The sequence below is a fragment of the Argopecten irradians genome, chromosome 8 (genome assembly GCF_041381155.1).
Source record: "Argopecten irradians isolate NY chromosome 8, Ai_NY, whole genome shotgun sequence".
Lineage (NCBI taxonomy): Eukaryota > Metazoa > Mollusca > Bivalvia > Pectinida > Pectinidae > Argopecten > Argopecten irradians.
Window position 1 is genome coordinate 34,361,681 of NC_091141.1, and position 21,782 is coordinate 34,383,462.

The 21,782-nt window shown below is 34.6% G+C and overlaps 3 protein-coding genes across 3 annotated transcripts; 1 reads left to right on the top strand and 2 right to left on the bottom strand.

Moving 5' to 3' along the window:
* Positions 1–8,737: 8,737 nt before the first annotated feature.
* Positions 8,738–11,318, bottom strand: LOC138328924 (neuronal acetylcholine receptor subunit alpha-6-like). Its single transcript, XM_069275637.1, has one exon. It carries the CDS (start codon positions 10,893–10,895, stop codon positions 9,588–9,590), a length of 1,308 nt encoding a protein of 435 aa, XP_069131738.1. The 5' UTR covers positions 10,896–11,318; the 3' UTR covers positions 8,738–9,587.
* A 192-nt stretch (positions 11,319–11,510) lies between these two features.
* Positions 11,511–12,966, bottom strand: LOC138328925 (acetylcholine receptor subunit beta-like). The gene has a single exon (XM_069275638.1). It carries the CDS (start codon positions 12,964–12,966, stop codon positions 11,677–11,679), a length of 1,290 nt encoding a protein of 429 aa, XP_069131739.1. The 3' UTR covers positions 11,511–11,676.
* Positions 12,967–16,985: 4,019 nt separating this feature from the next.
* On the top strand, positions 16,986–20,191 carry LOC138328927 (acetylcholine receptor subunit beta-like 1). The gene has a single exon (XM_069275639.1). The coding sequence runs from the start codon at positions 16,993–16,995 to the stop codon at positions 18,298–18,300; it is 1,308 nt and encodes a 435-aa protein (XP_069131740.1). The 5' UTR covers positions 16,986–16,992; the 3' UTR covers positions 18,301–20,191.
* Positions 20,192–21,782: the final 1,591 nt, after the last annotated feature.

Here is a 21,782-nt window from a genome sequence, read left to right on the forward strand (position 1 = left end):
TATCGGTGCTTTAGGAGAGACCGAAATGCACACGGAGGAGGACTCATGGCCTACGTTCGTGCTGACCTCCCTTCACGTAGACGTAATGATCTCGAACTCAGAGATGTGGAATCCATCGTTATTGAGTGTTCCATACAGAAGAGGAAGTGGGCTTTTATTGGCACATACAAACCCCCTTCTATGCACGATAACGATTTTATGAACGATGCCGTTTTATCTATTGATCGTGTATCTACAAAGTATGACAATTTTATGATTTTAGGTGATTTAAACTTTGATTGCCTGAATGAAAATAAAGGTAAAACACTGTCTAATTTCTGTGACATGTTTGACCTGACAAATAAAATTACAGAAGCTACATGTTTTATGAAGGATTGTTTCCCTTCACTAGTTGATGTCATCCTAACTAATTGTCCTAGTTTCTGTTTTAAGCCTATAAATTTTAACTGTGGTCTTAGTGACTGCCACAATCTTATTGGAATTGTTATAAAAGGCACAGCACCATGCTTGCCTAGGGTTAAAAGTAAGTTCCGTAGTTTTAAAAACTTTGAACAGAATGTTTTTAACTCAGATCTATCTAATGTACCTTTCCATGTGGCATATGTGTTTGATGATACTGAGGATGTCTACTGGGCTCATGATAAATTATTGAGGGAAGTAGTTGATGAGCATATACCTATTAAAGAACGCAAAACTCGTTTAAATAGACCTCCATTTTTAAACAGTAGTCTTAGAAGGGCTGCTTTTAAGAAAACTATGTTGCGTAATAGATACAACCGCATGAAAACACCTGCTAACTGGGAAGCCTACAGAAAGCAAAGAAGTTATGTAGTTAAACTCCGTAGACAGTCTGTACGGCCCTTTTTCCAGGAACGATGTGGTGGAGGCCCAGCCTCTAAGGATTTTTTGCCTACTATAAAGCCTTTTTTATCTAACAAATGTGTTAATGATCAGAAAATTATTTTAGAAGAAGATGAAAGCATTGTATCCAGACAGAGAGAAGTTTGTGATGTTTTTAATGGGTTTTTTTTCTACAGTTGCAGATGATATTGGTAAGGATCTGGAGGGTGTGTCAAATTTTACTGACCACCCAAGTGTTGTAAATATTAAAAAAACCATGTGTGAAGGAAATGAAAACAATGCTTTTAATTTTCAGCCTGTATATGAGGGTGATGTATAAAAAAGCTACAGGTTTTGATGGTATCTCCTCAAAAATGTTAAAAGCTGGTTCGGTAGGTTTTACTCCTGTTATATCATCCCTTTTTAACCATTGTGTAAAGTTTTCCCATTTTCCCGATGCCCTGAAGAAAGCACAGGTCTTACCGATTTTTAAGAAAAACAACCCTATGGATAAGAGTAACTTCAGGCCTGTAAGTATTTTACCTTCTATGTCAAAAATTTTTGAAAGACTTATTCATAACCAATTAGGTGAATATTTTAAGTCTATTTTTAATCCCTTCCTAGCAGCGTTCAGGAGCGGTTATGGGTGCCAGTCTGTCCTGCTGCGAGCTCTTGAGGACTGGAGGCAGGCCTTGGACAGCCATCAGCATGCAGGAGCTATTCTGATGGATCTGTCCAAGGCTTTTGACTGCATTCCTCATAACCTGCTACTCGGGAAGCTGCAAGCTTATGGTCTGGGTAAGTCAGCTTTTGACTTCATCGGCAGCTACCTGAGTGACAGAATGCAGCAGGTCAGACTGGGGCCAGAGACCAGCGAATGGACAGATGTGATGAAGGGAGTCCCCCAGGGTTCTATTGTCGGACCTCTGATCTTCAATATTTTTATGAATGATATTTTTACCTTTGTTGACAAATGTGTTTTATAATTATGAGATTAATACTCTCTCTAAGATAGGTGAATTTTTCACATCTGAAAGATTGCTTAGAAAAAGAGAGTAAAGTTCTAATAGACTGGTTTAATTTTAATGGTATGAAGGCCAACCCAGAGAGGTTCCAGGCTATATGTTTTGCAAAGAAGACAACAAATTCTATTAAATCTTTTAACATTGATGGCCTTGAGATTATGTGTGAAGATACTGTAAAACTCTTAGGTGTAGATATTGACTTTGTTCTTAAATTTGATGCACACATATCTCGACTCTGTAGAAATGCTGCCAAACAACTTGCTGTTTTAAAAATACTGGGAAATAATCTTACAAAGAAAGGGAAAATTACCATTTTTAAGTCTTTTATACTTTCAAATTTTAACTATTGTCCACTTGCCTGGCACTTTTGTACATTGACTAATACTAGGAAAATGGAAAAAGTCCAGGAGAGAGCACTTCGTTTTATTGACAATGACTATGTTTCCCCAGTCATCGATATTTTAAGGAGGCACAAACTTGATTTTTTACATGTTAAGCGTATGAAAGATATGGCCTCTGAGGTTTTTAAAATTTTAAATGATATTTCTCCTCATATTTTACAAAATCTTGTTGAGATGAAAGAAGTTTTTTTATAATCTTAGACAGGACAACCTGGTAAAGATTTCAAGGGTAAACACCTCCACTTATGGTAAGAGATCTTTTCGTTTCGCTGCTTCTCAGGTGTGGAACAGTCTGCCAAATGAATGTCGGCTAGCTGAAAACTACAATTCGTTTCGCAGACTGCTTCACACCTGGGATACACAGATCTGCTCCTGTACCATCTGTACACACCATATAGGATGAGTTGTTCCCCTTTGGAATCTACCTGCTTGTAATTATACCATACAACCTGTGATATTTCAAACCTTTTCAATGATCATTACTTTTATAAATCTTATATTAGCTTATTTGTTTTCTACCTATGACTTAAATATCTATTTTTAATTCACACTATGGTAGTGTATATCCTTTTACACTTTGCTATATTAGCATTTATGTACATTACACTTCAGTGTATTAACCTTTTTTGTGTAACATTTGTGTGATATACAAGTGTAATTATTAAGTTATTACCTTTAAATTAAATTTTCTTATTTCTGCTAAACTGTGATAGCTGTTTCCAACTAAATATCATGTATCTATAGCATGCTTATTATAGTTAAATTGTTGCCTGTCTATATATATTTTTACCTGTTTGTACTGTGATATTTTTACATATGTTTGTCGCAAGAATAGCACTACAGTGCTAATGTTATTATGTTCCCCATGTATGCGACTCTAAATAAAACTTCTTGACTCTTGACATATATATATATATATATATATATATGTGTGTGTGTGTGTGTGTAATATATATTCCTAGGTATGATCAGGGATATTTTATTTCCACTTGCTTTTACATCTTCATTTTAAAAATGGAGGTGACAATAAAATACCTAGAGCATTGACGTACGGGGTTTCCATAATTCAAATCACAATCCAATTAACGGATGTCCTAGCCTGATTGACAGTAAGACAATACCAAATACCCGATATAGTCCACCGAATAGCAAATTGCCCGCGGCCAGGTAATTACAGGTGAGTTCGATGAATGGCGTTGCGTACAGGTAAACAACATCCTGGTCCTGGTATTACATAACCATCAAACCAAAGATATGGCTAATTATATATCTATATCGGTGTATCTATTCGTATATCGATTAAAAATCGAACGCGACCGTACTGTCTTAAAAAAATAGTTTGTTTTTGCTTAATATTTCAATATTTTGATCTTTTATAATATCAAAAATAAATTCTTTCTACTACATGTTGAAACGTATTACGGTATTGTAATAAATGTATCTCAATTTATTCGGTTAGAAAGACACAACACAATGTTTGTAATGATCAATCATCAGTGTGTACGTACGTCAAGCATCATTTCCTCGATGCTTTAATCAAGGATTTCTTTACTTGTTACATAAAATTTCATTTTACAGTCACAAACTTTGCAATTCACAATGTATCAAAGATACAGACTACAGGAAAATATTATCTAATTAAAGCTTATTCGTTGCTGAATTCCTCGACAAAAAAAATCCGAAACTTTTATTTCTGTGCGGATTTTCTTTCGTAATTACACGAAGATACCTGCTATTAGAGCATAAATTAGAGTATTTGAAACATCGAATTTCACTCTTTTAGTTATTTACATTCGAGCCAAAGTTATTGTACGATTAACTTCACTCAAAAGTCATCATAAAAAATCGTTGATCGGCTTTTCCTGTGACCGTCGATATAAGTGATAGCACATCAGTTATAGTACAGCTATAAGCCACGGACTATTGTGACGTCACACGCTTTAGAGTTAGAAAATATGCATAATCGGGTGGTCAGAAAATTTGACCCCGATATCGACGGCTTACGGGTTATTCCGGTCGCGCGCGGCACGGAGAGGTTTCTACACGTGCTAATAAAGCCATTTCCAGCATAAACTGAAATTATCATTTTTGACTGCACAAATCCTTTAAGTCATATTGAATGGACCGAATAGGAATGGATTAAACTTCAGTATCTGATATCGGAACTGTATCTTGCTAGCATGAATAATTCAATCGTTAAAAGACTTCTTCTGAATAACTCAGAGGACCTGAGACCTGATATCATGTCTGGTGTGTGCTTCGTGCTTTTGGATATTGTGGTATATTCGTTCTGTGTCATCTTGTATAGTGGAACTGCTGTCCTAGTACTATATCACTGAAGTATACCGCCGAAGACACCGAGCAACACAGTTGTGTACGTAGTTTAATTGTGAAAGGAAAATTATCGGTCTTCCAACGGTAGTTATCATTTTTGTGAAGACTAGCTACACATGGGGATTTTAGCCGTTCAAGATAGGTGGGATAGATGTTTTGTTTCGGGGAGCTTTCCACCCTTTGCGTGTATAGTACAATATAGATTAGGATTTTTACCAATTCTTTATCTAGACCCCTAAAATGTCTCAAATGGTCTATGAGCACTTTGATCGGTACATATTTATATAAACTGTAACTAATTCTCCCTGTGATTATACTGACAACGGCGCCCCCCACCCCCACCCCCCTACCCCACCCCGGGCGAACCGGTAGTTCAACTTCCGGTATACTGAACATCGAGCACCCAGAGTCTACCTTAACGGGGCGAGCGTTCAACAAAAGGCCAAAAGTTGACAGGGGAGACGTAAGGAAGGAGCAAGTTAGTTAGTGTTATGCATGACACTAAATACATGTAGTTATTAGATAAGGGAGATAACTCCTATACATGAAGCTATATTATCAATACATCCTATAAAGTTCATACCATTAATTTAGGTTATAGGACTTTCTAGAATATTATCATGTATAAACATACTTATTTGTAAAAATGTTGATTATTAGTAGGGATCTAGAATGATCTATTTCCAGAACGTTCTGTGTGTTTATTTGTTTACTGTTTTTAGTTAGATATTTCTAGAAGTAGAAGGTTTTCCAATATTCTTGAATTAGGGTTTAGCTATATATACTCCAGCTGCCCAAGGCTAATCAGAACTGTAATGAGACCTGTAATTAGACATATCAAGAATTGTACAGCGCCATATTACATTCTATTGGGAGAGCTATTGTGACTTTATCTGTGGATTGTTACAACGCATGCATTGTGTGGATTTATTCATATTGCTTCGAACTTTGCAATTATCTGTGGACATTAATTTTCCTCGTGAATTTGTGGAAATTATTAATTCGGAAACTGGAGGGATTAAGGATTATACCAGGACATTCGCATACAGATAAATAACACGTTAAATTCTCGTATTACTCTTGTACCACCACCAATTACTTCGGATATTGTATATAATTAAATTGAGTTTTGAATTAAGCTGATGGTTTCTCATTTCTGTAATTCTGGGTCATGACATTAGGAACAAGAAAAAAGATGTGATCCTAAATTTATTGACCTCGACGTTGTCGAGGGCTTTATATATTGTAATGTTATTCATGTAGTTACTGGGAAAGGGCTAATTTAGGCATTCTTGTCGCCCAATTCCCATGCATTAACATCTTGAAATAAAATATTCTGAAATGAAAGAGGTTTGATCTTTTACACTTTTATTATATCATACGAAACAAAATGTAAATAGGTTAGGATGAACATTCAAACCTGTTTTAGCAACCACCTCTGTATAAAGACCACATGCATTATACGACTTCTTTCTTGGGATTTCAACTGTGCCGGTTCTCAATGGCGTAAGCGATTTTCTTTGCAAACACCTAAGCGGCAACCGGAACAACCGGACAAGTTACCGAAGCGGCTTTATTATAAGAAGTGCTTACTTCTATGAAATACGATTCGTTTTTTACTTTAATAATGAGATATGCCATTTCATTTCTTGAATTATCAACGTCACAAATACAACACAAATTAGTATTTATTTGAAAATTAAAGGAATGGGGTGATACATTTAAAACTAACATATGAACTAAAGCGGCCAAACATTGCTAACGTTAACGTTAGACTTCAGGACATGAGCACTACGAATAAAAACCATTGAATAGCAGACAAAAACACGGAGTCTATCTGCATATTCGGAAGTTAAAGTGTATATGAACTACATACAGGAAATAAAAAGATAAGAAAACAAACATTGTTAAATATAAAGAGGTGTGGTTCCACTCGTAATACCGGCCCGTCTCGACTTAAGGCCTACAGAGGTGACCATTTTCAAAGTAACGTTAGACTGAAAATAAATGTAAAATATGAGGTTTCTTAATATATTATGTTTATATCTAATATATAAATGATCTACAATATATTTGTGAAAAAGCAGTTTATAAAATCCAATAAATAATCTATTACACGAATGCAAAGTCGCATAGTCGTGCGATTTTCGATTTTTTGTAGGGATTTTCCCGATATTTATCGAGCGCATATCGGAGGATCAACTTTTACCGTGGAAAATCTTTTTCAATGAAATAAAATACACATTGTTTATCCTATTGCAGATTGATCACTGTGCATGTATGTATAAAGTAATGCAACTTTCTGTACAATAATGTATATAGTGTAATTACTATTGGAACAACGGAAGAATGCACAAATGATAAAAATTACAAATAAGGAAGAATTTTTTAAGTAAAAACAAGGATCACTTATCACTTATTAAAATTTTACTTAAAACGTATACTGATGCCCAGACACAAACAGTGACAATCTAAGGGGCACATACATGATTGAAACAATGTTGTTGCAAATCTTATTACCTGCCGAACACATGTACATCTCCCCAGCAAATTATAAATGTTACGCATTAATCTTTTCTCTAGCAGCTTCCTGGTATTCTGAGAGCAAAGCTACTTACTTTGTATTGAAAATGTTATCTGCATTAAGTTTGATCATTACAAGTGAAATATAATTTCTCAGCAATTTAATTGACACTCTGGATACCTGTACCACGGTTATCGTCATTAGCAATGAAGAAAAACATGTTGCAAAAACAATTGCTTATATACTTGTACAGTAGATTATTATTACATGTATCTAGTAGCATGTCATGATTTAATACTAAGTTTAATAAAAAAGAATCAGTGGGAAATTATACACTTTACCATAAAGAGACATTTTGGTGATCGAAGTACATGTACAACTTTTAGCATATGTATTAATTAATTCTCATTGGCACTATTTGCGATTCAGGTAAAACAATAAAAACTTATAGATTCTGTGTATAAACGTAATAAGTATAGTATAGGTTCTATCTTTGGTAATTTTTATACGCGCCTGAATCTACATCGTTAAATAGACTACTAAAGTTAAATTTTATTATCAATCCAGGTCGATATAAAGGACAAGTTACATGTATATAAATATGCCTGCCTATATTATTAGGCTTTTTATTTCTTTCTTTTTTTCTTCTTGATATATAGACTATATATTAGACAAAACATTAAAAGCCTAATACTATAGGCAGGTTTAGCGGACTAAGCGCCCCTTATAACATTCAACCGGTATATTGAAAATAATAACAAGAAAAAAAGAGCATTTATTCATTTATTTGAGAGCTTGAATTATTTTGATTACAACACAAATAGAGGAAGCATGTACAGTAAAGTTTATAGGTAAGCGTAATATACGTCAGATGTATACTTTGAAAGAGCGCTTACTTCCGTTGTATCACCGCTATCCGCATACGTTATAGTGATAAAATTACCGATACAAACAAATAAATCAAAGTACACGACTTCTTATACAATAGACTTATAAACGGAAACATAAAATCTGATAAATATACAGATTAAAATATGTGTTAAATACTGTAAAGATAAGCTGAATCCGATAAATAAAACGTTTCGCTATGCCCGGTACAGGCTGTATGTCGGCACGATATATTTTGACAGCCTTTACACATATCTCTCAGCTTGATATAATGCACTAAACAACCAAATACAAGCAAAAACAATTTGATTCTAGCGAACACAGCATTTCAACTGAGCTCACTTTCTTATTTGAGTATACGTAAAGGCCGACTTTTTGTCCGGTTGAACTCTTTTGTGTTTCAAGGGAGATCACTCTAATCACTAACCTATTGGAAACCGGCAAATGGTCTATTTGAATTGCGTATAAAAATCACTTTACTATAAAGTCGTGTTTTTCTTCTTTTGTTCATTGGACTGTCTTTATAGACAGGGTTGATTGTGCTATACCTCAGAAATACATTTACGAAACAATGAACTATTACTTTATGTATTTATCAATTTTTTTGTTTGTTTGTTTGATTAATTAACGTCCTATTATCAGCTATGGTCATGTAAGGACGGCCTCCCATGTATGCTGTGTGTTGCGTGTATGTTGTGCTAGGTGCGTGTTTCGGGAGACTGCGGTATATTCATGTTGTGTCGTCTTGTATAGTGGAACTTTTGCCCTTTTTATAGTGCTATATCACTGAAGCATGCCGCCGAGGACACCAAGCAACACGCCCCACCCAAATCATGTATTATATTGATAAGAATATGGTGAGGGGATTCATAATCAATTATTTGATTGATTGCTGCATAATGTTTATTTCTGCTGAAAATGATTAACAAAACTACAACATAAGTATTGAATAGACAAATAACGTATTCTTAGTGGGACACCCATAATCATATACAATGTATACAGTTTTATGATGTAGTATATATACGCAATTATGTAGATTAGATGAATTAATTGGAAAAGCTTAACAACACGAAAATAGCAACGATAAGAACGTATATTATATTTAGATGATTTTAATCTATATTTTAACAACAATTGTTATTGGCTTAGAAAATTATGCATCAGTCATTTACTGGAAAAATGACGTCGCCGTACAACACCCCTGAATGAAAAAAAACTTAAAAAAAAAGAAACATAGAGTTGTGGATTTCATTGCCCAATCTTCAGGGTTACGTCCTTTTGCCAACGCTTTTCTTGCAATTAAATGCATATAAGAGAATGGTTTGACATTTGTTAAAGAAACTACAAATCTAAAATAAAATATAAAGAACCTTGTTTCGGTCCATTTGGTATTATAACGCTACCTCGGTCACTATTTGATTCTACCAGGGCGTTATAACGCCATATGAACCTCAGCAAAGATCCATAATTGATATTTAATCACCATCACAAGAGTCTGTAATTGTAGGATATTGCGGATATATCTAGTCGCACAATTACGGTGTAGCTCCATTTGCTCATTATTATAAATATTTAAGTATTCGAAGATAATATACAATAAGCTGCTAGCTTGATAATTCCGAGGAGAATTATGAAGAAAACAAAGAAAACAATTTCAACATATTTTGCGAAGTCCTGCCATGACATATTTGAGCTAATATTACCATTTTGTCTTGGAATCATATCGTTTTCGTTGCCATTACAATCGCATTTTCCTTTCCTTTCTCTGTCGGTTTGATCATATTCACAGATTGTAGACAAAGTGGACTCCAAACGGATATCTTCTTTGTTAATATTCTGTTTCTCCTTGTGTTTGTGTTGTGTTTTGGTTCCGTGAAAAGCAGGCTTACATACAATATACGCGAGCCATAATGGAATTGTTTTATGTTGGGGTATGTGGTGTAGTTTCAATAATAGGATATTGAAGATAGTCACTGTCAGGTTGATTCCGAGCTCGGCTATCAGTAGATAACACAATCGGGGAACAGACGGTTCGCTTGTAGCAGGTAAAGTGTCCGCTACTATGGTCATAAACACAGCAATAGCCAGCAGAACAGTCACGGAAAATCCTATTCGCTCACCAGACTCAGCCGGAAGAAGAAAGACCATGATGTTTAAAAAGCCCAAAAGACAGAATGGTAGAATTGTGTTTATAACTTGAAACATTGGACGACGTTTGAAATTCATTTCCAGTGTCAGGGTTTGAGAATCGTCCTCTTCGAGTGAGACACGCATACTTGTAGATTTCATATCCCATATGCTGTTAGGAGAATACATAATCATGCTGATTTCATTACTTTCCAGTTCTAAGAGAACTTCCAATGATGAAGACATGTATATACCGAAATACATTAAACACGATTGCTGATCAAACGGATAGAATGTGACGTCAGCAGGACACGTGATTTCATACACATCCGGTGGAGCCCAAACAACTAGTCCGTTATTATAAACAGCAACCTTTAAGCTATCAAAGCCTGCAGGTTCAACTTTCTCAAATGGGTTAAGTAATAGGAGATCTGGTTTCCAAATTTCATTTTGTAAAAGCAAAATCCTTTCGATCCCGCCAAAATCTTCAGGATTCCATTCCAATTGAAAATCGTGCCAAATCAAAACAAATACACCAAAAATTGACAACTTACTCGTCTTTTCTTGGAATTCCTTCAAGGAAAGTAGGTAAAATCCAATATTCACTTTTGTTGGCTCCGATAAATTGAAGGTGGGACGAAATTTCGTACTGTAATTTGTCATCAAATGATGATGCAAGTTTATCATATCCCCTTGCATTGCTCCATATGAGATTGTGAATAATACAGAAAGTAAGAACAGTATCGACATCATCCTTAGCTTGTACTCGGCGTATTGTCATAAAAAGGTAGTACTAATGGCTTAAAAACCCCACGGATGATCAATATGTCTAAATAATAGGCAAGTCGACCAGTCTGATATTGGCCGACACACAAAGATCATTCGTTTGCTACACATATTTATATGTATTTGAGACGGATTCAAACTTCATTAGTCACCATTAAATATGCCAAATATACCCATATTTAAATAGATTTTTCTGATTCATTGTTTCATGTTCCAAAGCCTTCAATTTCACATGGATAGTAATCCCTTGACTATTGAGGAAGGTTTTGGAGCGCGGGCGGATTTTATATTTCCACCTTTCATTATAAAACAACTGTATACATACCATGTGAACAACTGCAGATAGTATTTTGATGTATTAAAATTTCGCATACGTGTTATAATATGGCAATCCTATATCGTGCGTTGCTATGTATAATGTGTTATGGCGAAAGAAATAATCACATCAAATAAATCATCCGTAAAGTTAAAGAATAAAATTAATAAATTTAACAAAGCGTAATTAAGTCATATAATAAACATTCATGACCAAAATGTTTTTGACAACATGTAGTATATGTCATATTCATTAGACGATCACGCCATAACTCTTAGACAGGAAGTTGTATTCATGATCACTCAGGCGCTTACACAAATCAGGATAACAGTAATATAGAACAAGGATACAAGGAATTCTTCTGAGAAGGAGATAGAAACGTTGATTTGGTCATGTGACCGCGGAAAATGGCGGTATACAGTAAACAGAATATCATTGTCTACCACTGAACACAAAGTAGGCAACTATTTTGCTTGCTGCGAAAATAACAATGAACAAAATAAAAAACACGATGTCTAGAAACTTTGCCACATCCTGCCATGACGTCATATGATGATTGTCAATTTCTGGTTTCTTGGTTCTAGTATCTTCACTTTGATTGATCCCATTAACAGTTGGCGTCGTTGTTGCTTCGTTTATATCTGATGCCAAACCTGAAGATACATGTACAACCGTGTCCGATGTATTATGCTTACACTCTGTACTGGATCTAACATTGATGCAAACTTCATTGCATGTCATGTAAAATAGCCAAGAAGGTATTTTCTGATGGAGTGGTTTGTGATGCAGCCTAAGTAGTAATATAGTACAAATTGTTACCAATGCATTTGTACCGAGTTCAGCAACCAACATGTAACATAAACGCGGGAAGGAAGGTTCACTTGTTCCAGGTAAAGTGTCTGCTACAATTGTCATAAACACAGCGATAGCCAGTAGAACGGTCACAGAAAATCCTACACGCTCACCGGACTCAACTGGAAGTAGAAACACCATGATGTTCAAAAGCCCCAAAACACAGAATGGTACAATCGTGTTTATAACTTGAAACATTGGTCGACGTTTCAATATCACCGTTAATATCAGGTATTGCGATATATTTAATTTGTTTGTTATTACATTGATATTTGTAGATTTCAGTTCCCAAAGGCTGTTTGGGTAATAATGGTCCAAGTCAATTTCGGAGGATAACGTTTCGAGAAACACGTCCCGTAATGTTGTCATGTAGATTCTGAAATAAAAGAGACACTTTTGTTCATCAAACGGGTAATATGTGACGTCAACCGGACACACGATTTCATACACATCGGTTGGACCCCATGACACATATCCTTCATTTGATACAAGAACTTTGAGCTTGTCAAATCCCGGGGATTCGACTCTCTCAAATGGATTCATTAGCAGCAGATCCGGCTTCCAAACAGTGCTCTGTGAAAGTAAAGTGCTATCAATACCACCGAAATATTCCGGATTCCATTCCAACTGGAAGTCGTGCCAGGTAATGATGAATACTCCAACTATAGAAAATTTGCTTGTTTTTTCAACGAATTCCTTCAATGAGAGAAGCATAAAGCCAAAATTCACCTTTGTTGGTTCTGAGAGGTTTAAAGAAGGCCGGAGTTCCGTGCTGTAATTCGTCATTAGATGTCTATGGAGTCTGGCAAGATCTCCGTGCATCGCTCCGTATACAGTTGTCACGTACAACAAGAACAGCAGAGTCGTCATCGTTAAATGCACTGTGTTTGTATTGCATTTACCAAATGCTCTGTATGCTTAAATACAAACTTAAAATCAATATGTATTATTCAGAATAATTATACAGCATTTGTATTTGAATGGTTCAACATGCTGCAACTCTTAAAAAAAATCAATGGAAATATTTTGTTTGCCTAGATATTGAGGTTTGGTTTAAATCATGTTTATCACAAACATTTATAATTACATTTTGTAAATCACGTATTATGAGGTGAAATAACCGCAAAATAACTTAACAACAAAATTACTTTTGAGGAAAATGGCTTCACTGTTAAAGATGATTATGTTTTTAAGTAAGGAAAAAATTAAAATTTCTGAGATTCACTAGACAAGTTTAAATGTGAGATATAAAAGAAAAGTTAATGCTTAAGACACACAGGTTTTGTAGAATAGCGTATATCATCTACTCGTCATTTATGCCATCTTAAGAACCATTAAATACCGCGGCCGCCCAAAACAGACAGATATATGTTCGCAAACAGGAATAGTTTGTACACATGAGAGGCCGACCTAAAATGACTAAATGAAAAGTTAATATGATATGTTAAACCAAAGCCAAACTAAAAACAGAATACGAATAGGTTACACTTTATCAAAATTATCATTTTAGCAGTTATATCTTTTCTATGGATTGTAGGTGTGTAATGTATTTTCACTGCTTTGTATGCTTTTTGTCAATTTAGGGCCTAATAGTCATGATTGTGGTAAGAACAAAAACAAGTCAACATCATATTAGTTCTTTGCACGTAATCATCAAAGAAATATTTCAAATACAACATACTGTTGTAAATAAAATGATATATATAAGTATGATATTTTAAACGAGTGTTCATTTTATATGGGATTTTATGAAATGAAGTTTATTATTGTTATTATTATTTTTAACCCTTTGCTGGTTTCATAAAATTTCATTTAAAGTAAACATAAATCAAGATACTTTTTTATGACATACATACATGTATGACTACAACAACCTTCAACTTTCAAAGAATTTCAACACAAAAATATATGTTGCATATATCCTGGGGAGACAGCCATTTCTCCCGCCATCCTCGAATTCCTGTTGTCACAATATGGTTTTTTTCATGACGTCACAATGGATTTCCTGCTCGGCGAAATTATTGAAGTTAAGTGCATTTTGTGATAAATAAAAATATAATGAAGCCTAAACGAAAAACAATATAACCGACTGTCGAGGCGCTAGATATTGCTTTCGCAAAATGCCCTTTTCGTGGACATCAGCCAATACATATGTAACAGGAGAGGAGAAATGTAGCGGCAAAACCGGGATTCGAACCTGGGACCTCCAAACACTAGTCAAATGCTCTATCGTTGAGCTACCTGGTTACCGACGATCGTTCCAGTTCAATCCCGCTACACATTACTGAAGACAGACATGTAGGACATATGGAATCGATTTCTTCAATCACACTATAATGACACCATTAGGTATCTTTTTTAAGTTATTAACCATTCTATTACATGTATTGATTAATTATCTTGGTGTTTCTCCGTCAATTCCAATTCCACGTGGCTTTTAGTTTCAAATTGACAGCCATTCAGACTGTCACAAGTAAACAGCTATCTTACAAAATGAACAACTATGAATTAGTGCGACTAATGTGTGGCGAGTCGGCAAAGTATGATAAGTATTCACAAATGTCACAATTCACACATTGCTATTTCTGTGCTAAGAATTAATGCAGTGAAATTCAATACACCTGACAAGGTTCCAGGATCAGATGTTAATTGATTCAATGCAATTCAATTGTTATGCCATTCCGATTTTTAATGAAATTCATTTTAAAGTTATAAATGGGTCATAACCGGGAGTTTTACATTGTATGTTTTGTTTTCAGTAATTTATCACGTTTGATTAATTAAGCTGTAAAAATCATTCAAATTGACAGACAGACATGTATGATGCTTTAAAATGTTAGTTACAACACATAATTTATGCACTGTAAAAATATTGTTTTTATGTCTTTTGTATGTTTAGAGGGAAACATACCTGCAGATATCACTTTACAATTACTAATAACACTGTAAAGATGTTAAATGAAATTGTAAACCAAAACTTGACTTTATGCTCTGACCACAAGGGTTTGGCGCCCTAGACATTTTTCTCTCTATATATATATGTTGTATTACATATATATATACAGAGACAAATATAGAGCTAAACACCTGTGGTCTGACCGTATGTTTTCATTTCACTGCACTGTAGATGTAAATACTGCAAAAATAATGTTAGTATTACTTAAAATCATTTTCATCTATTATTTGTAGCTAAGTCTTGAAAATCGAAAAATATTGGTAAGTTTTGGTGGTAAATAAAATATCTTATTCATTCGTGTATACATATAAAAATTACGGCACATACAACTTTGAGTTATCATCATACATAGTTTATACAATACATTTAAATCACGATTTTTTTACCCAAAAAGAAAGTTCGCATCCCCTTCATCATTATTTTGATACAATGTATATTTGTTGATTTTCTCAGCAAAATAACAGAATTATCTCACCTAATTTGCGAGACCAAAATTATCAAGCAAACTTTTAGTGGTCAAACATGTCTATTTGCAACCCCCCTATTTCCGCCGACTGAAATGCTCTAAAAATGCACATTTCAAAGAAAAAAATAGTCCTCCTTTGATAGTAATCCCTGGACTATTGAGGAAGGTATTGGAGCGCGTGCGGATTTTATATTTCCACCTTTCATTATAAAACAACTGTATACATATCATGTGAACAACTGCAGACAGGATATTCTATCTGTTGCTTTATTTTAAAAAACATTTATATATCAAGTTGATTTTTTCCCAAATTAATGAATCTACATTGAAAAATACTGAACAATATGATGAACCAAACTCTTGGACTATAGTCAAAAAGTTACTATATTAATTTTGTAAAAAGTATTGATTTTATTCTTTACATTTACGCATGATTTATTTAATGTGATTGTTTCTTTCGCCATAACATTATTTTGACTATAGCCCAAGAGTTTGGTTCATCATGTTGTTCAGTTCACTTTTCAATGTAGATTCATTAATTTGGGAAAAATCAGCTTGATATAATAATGTATTTAACATAAAGTAACAGATAGAAAACAACACTTTATACATAGCAACGCATGAATATCTGACTGACAAATAAATACATATATGAATCAATCACAATACTGTCTGCAGTTGTTCACTTGATATGTGAACGTGTACTAAAGTATGCTCCAATACCCTAAATTCTCGATAATAAGCCACCACTTATATTCCTAATAGGAAGGAAATCCCAGGCTCATTTTCAAGACCAGTCATTTCCATGCCTGTCTTATTTTCGAAGTCATTAATTCTGTAAGTTATAATAGGCTTATTGACGAGACTGGCTTACTTTCGAAAGATTTCGTCAGTGTTTAAATTGAAAATTCAAATGCAAACAAAACAGAGAAATGAGTAAAGTATGAATTTGATAACTGATTCAAATATGCATTTATTTTACACATATATCTATGTATATAATAAGATAGCACAATCGCTACAGAATGTTTATAGATAAGGCTTACTTTCAAATGCGGCCTATTTCCAAAGCCGGCATATTTTTAAGATACATTTGGTTGTAAAAAATCTAAAAAATCTTCAAGAACGGTCTATTTTCAATTCAGGCTTATTACCGAGATTTTAGGGTATTTTACTCAATAGTCCAGGGATTACTATCAAAGCAAAAGTGAAGGCGTTGGAACATAAAACTATGAATAGGAAAATCTATTTAAATGTGGTACATATGTACATGGGTATATTTGTTAAGCATAATTCAAACTGGTGTAGTTTGAATCCGTCTCATATAGATAGGTGTAGTAAAGGAATCACCTTTGTGTATCGACCAACACCGGAGAGTTCGATTTGTCCATTGTGTAGATCTATTGATCATCCGTAGGGTTTTAAAGCTATTGATACTAACCGTAAATGACAATACGCCGAGGACAAGCTAAAGATGATGTCGATACTATTCTTACTTTCTGTATCGTTCACATTCTCATTTGGAGCAATGCAAAGGGATATGATAAACTTGCATCATCATTTGATGACAAATTACAGTACGAAATTTCGTCCCACCTTCAATTTATCGGAGCCAACAAAAGTGAATATTGGATTTTACCTACTTTCCTTGAAGGAATTCCAAGAAAAGACGAGTAAGTTGTCTATTTTTGGTGTATTTGCTTTGATTTGGCACGATTTTCAATTGGAATGGAATCCTGAAGATTTTGGCGGGATCGAAAGGATTTTGCTTTTACAGAATGAAATTTGGAAACCAGATCTCCTATCACTGAACGCGTTTGAGAAAGTTGAACCTGCAGGCTTTGATAGCTTAAAGGTTGCTGTTTATAATAACGGACTAGTTGTTTGGGCTCCACCGGATGTGTATGAAAACACGTGTCCTGCTGACGTCACATTCTATCCGTTTGATCAGCAATCGTGTTTAATGTATTTCGGTATATACATGTCTTCAGCCTTGGAGGTTCTCTTAGAAATGGAAAGTAATGAAATCAGCATGATTATGTATTCCCCTAACAGTATATGGGATATGAAATCTACAAGTATTAGTGTCTCACTCGAAGGAGATGGTTCTCAAACACTTACACTGGAAATGAATTTCAAACGACGTCCAATGTTTCAAATTATAAACATAATTTTACCATTCTGTCTTTTGAGCTTTTTGAACATCATGGTGTTTCTACTTCCGGCTGAGTCTGGTGAACGTATAGGATTTTCCGTGACTGTTCTGTTGGCTATTGCTGTGTTTATGACCATAGTAGCGGACACTTTACCTGCTACAAGCGAACCGTCTGTTCCCCGATTGTGTTATCTACTGATAGCCGAGCTCGGAATCAACCTGACAGTGACTATCTTCAATATCCTATTATTGAAACTACACCACATACCCCAACATAAGACAATTCCATTATGGCTCGCGTATATTGTATGTAAGCCTGCTTTTCACGGAACCAAAACACAACACAAACACAAGGAGAGACAGAATATTAACAAAGAAGATATCCGTTTGGAGTCCACTTTGTCTACAATCTGTGAATATGATCAAACCGACAGAGAAAGCAAAGAAAATTGTGATTGTAAAGGGAACGGAAACGATATGATTCTAAGGCAAAAGAGTAGTATTAGCTCAGATATGCCATGGCAGGATTTCGCAACGCATGTTGAAATTGTATTCTTCATTTTCTTCATAATTCTCCTCGGAATAATCAAGATAGCAGCTTATTGTATTTTTACTTCTAATACGTAAATATTTATAATAATGAGCAATTGAAGCTACACTGTAATTGTGTGACTATATAAATCCATTCTACATACATGTATATCATACACTTTTACTTATGTGATGTTGAATATATATATATATCAATTATGGACCTTTGCTGAGGTTCATATGGAGATATAACGTCCTGGTAGAATCAAATAATGACCAAGATTGCGTTTTAACATTAAATGGACCGAAACAAGGTCCTTTAATTTTAGATATGTAGTTTCTTTAACAAATGTGTAACCATTCTCTAATGTGCATTTAATTGCAAGAAAAGCGTTGGCCAAAGGACGTCACCCTGAATATTGGGCAATGAAATCCACAAATAAATATTAACTTTGAGTTTTCAAAGATGGATTGGAAACACCGAGTCAAAATGCTACATATTGAACGTCGCGTAAACACGTACTAGCCAATGATAATAGCCGAAAATCAGAGCATATATGTTATATACTTAGTACAAAAAGACGTAGAGGGATAACAAATTTATTTATGTTCATGGTGGAAGAAGTAACTCCAAAGTAAAAATAATTATTCAAATATACAATACAATTGAAACTCGGTTCCAAAGTTTAAATACAATGTTTAAGTATTAACTTGGATACCTTTTTTATGTTATGGACATACAATGTTTTTTGCTATTTTCAAAGTAATCCCCAAATTATTTTTTATTAACTCATTAATTCATTTTACCAGCCAATCAGAATCGACGTTACAATGGCAACGTTTTTAAAAGATGACATGACCCGAAGGGTCAGGATGACCTACATGTATAGTCGTCATGTTTCGTCCGTCGTCGTCCGCCGGCCGCCGTCTGCCGTGCGTTAACTGTTCACATTTTGAACTTCATCTCAAGTTCTACCAGTGCGATTTGGCTGAAACTTGCATGAAATGATCCTGACATGGTCCCGACAAAGTGTTGTTATTTTTCGATAATATTTGATTAATTTCCTACATGTTAAGGCCCTTTGGCCTCTTGTTTGAAATAAAATTTGTTGAAGGAAATGGAAAATGATCCTGACATGGTCCTGACAAAGTGATACCATATGAAATTAATTTTACTATTGCCAAGGTAGTCAGATGACCGTTAAGGCCCTTTGGGCCTCTTGTTCCTTCATGGGGTGTTGTACGGCGACGTCAATTTTCCAGTAAATGACTGATGCATTGTTGTTGCAAGCCAGATAAAATTTTATAAATATAGTCTACGTTCTTGTCAATTAACTCACCTAATCTACATAATTTTTATATGCTACATCAAAAAAGGAAAAGATGATTATGAATGTCCCATTGTGAATACAGTGGAACTTGGTTGATACGAACTCGGATAATTCGACAACCCGGCTTAATACGAAGTACTTTGCTGGTCCCGGCCGAATTCCCTCTTTATCTTTGTTTAAAGAACTCGGATAATTCGAATTCGGAAAACTCGAAGAACTCGGATTATACGAAGTAAATTTTGGGTCCGAATGACAAAAATCATACATAAAATGTTCTTATAACTCGAAATGAGATTTTTTGGACAACGAGTTCGCCGAAAATGCCGATTTTCTTTTTCATAAATGTGCTGTAGAACAGCATTTCAAAATATATATCTCGGTTTTATTTTAATAATTTTGCAACTACCATCGGCGATTTTGACATCTCTCTTGTTCACATCATTTTACGACATGGAACTAGATATACCAAGTAAAGATATCATCAGTAGAATGAGAACTCGCTTAATTCGAACACTCGGATAACTCAAAGTTTTATCTCGGTCACTTCGAGTTCGTATCAACCGAGTTCCGCTGTACTTTATTTGTCTATTCAATACTAATGTTGTAGTTTTGTAAATCGTATTCAGCACAAATAAACATTAACCAGTCATCAATCGAATAAATGTTTGTTTGTTTGTTTGTTTCATTAATTAACGTCCTATTAACAGCTATGGTCATGTAAAGACGGCCTCCCATGTATGCGATGTGTTGCGTGTATGTTGTGCGAGGTGTGTGTTTTAGGAGACTGCGGTATATTCATGTTGTGTCTTTTTGTATAGTGGAACTGTTGCCCTTTTTATAGTGCTATATCACTGAAGCATGCCGCCGAAGACACCGAGCAACACATCCCACCCGGTCACATTATACTGACAACGGGCGAACCAGTCGTCCCACTCTCTGTATGATGAGCGCTAAGCAGGAGCAGAAACTACCACTTTTAAAGACTTTGGTGTGTCTCGGCCAGGGGACAGAACCCAAAGCCTTCCTCACAGGGGCGAACGCTAACTCAAGGCCAAAAGTGAGTCGGTGCCAAAGGAGGCATTAGGAAAGATAAAGTCAGTTAGGAAGTAGAGAAAATATAAGATCCTAAATTTAGTCGCCTTTTACGATCATGCAATAGGGGCAGCAGGTACAATTCTAACGCCCTACCTGCAGGGACCATGTATCCCACACCATCATCATATGAATTTAATAAATCTCAATATAATAGCTCATTGTTTCGTAAATGACTTTATAGTCAAGTGGTCTTCATACGCAAATATGAAGAAAATAACCATTTTGAATCCCAAGAAAGTGGTCTTATTATGCAGGTGATCTTTATACAGAGGTGGTCGTTAAAGATGCTCCACCGCTGACAAATGGTATTTTTTCACTATCAAAAACAAGAGCAGACGATTTAGTATTTTTCTTCAGTTACAAAAGTTACTTAATTTACACCATTACCACCATTGAAAAGTTTGAGCTGCTAATTTTACTTCAAGTTAAAAATATAAAAAATAATTAATTGCATCCCGAAAAAATTCCGTGCTACTATATCCTATATGGAATGAAGTACTGATTGCGCATGTACCAAAGGCGAAGTAAATTATTTTATATTATTTTTTGTGTTAATTATACATACATACACACGATTAAACACTAATTATTGTTCAAATGATGAATATCATTTATGCTTTGTCGGCGGTGGAGCATCTTTAAACAGATTTGACTTTTTTTCCTAACTTATTTACATTTTAAAGACCTTTAGAATTCCCGCGTTTTAACTGTTGGATATTTTGTCTGATTTAATATAAGTGTTATAGATCAAACCTTTTTGATTTCAGAATATTTTATTTTAAGATGTTAACACATGGATATTAAGCAACGAGAATGTCTATATTAGCCCTATCCCAGTAGTTATATGAAAATAACATTACAATATATGAAATCCACGGCTAGTAATATAAAAAAGTAGCACAGATTTATTTAAAGACAATTTCTTAACATATCCACAATGATCACAAAATTTTACCGAGTAAATATAAAGTGCTCTCAATGCTAATGACATCTTATTCAAAACATATTTATTAACTAATGGTATTTTAAATATAAATTCGTATCTAATACGAAGATTACATGTAAGAACCATAAATATATGGGGATATATACCGACCATGTTTTTTAATTCGGCTTGATATATCCGTATCCTGGACATTTTCACTAAAGTAC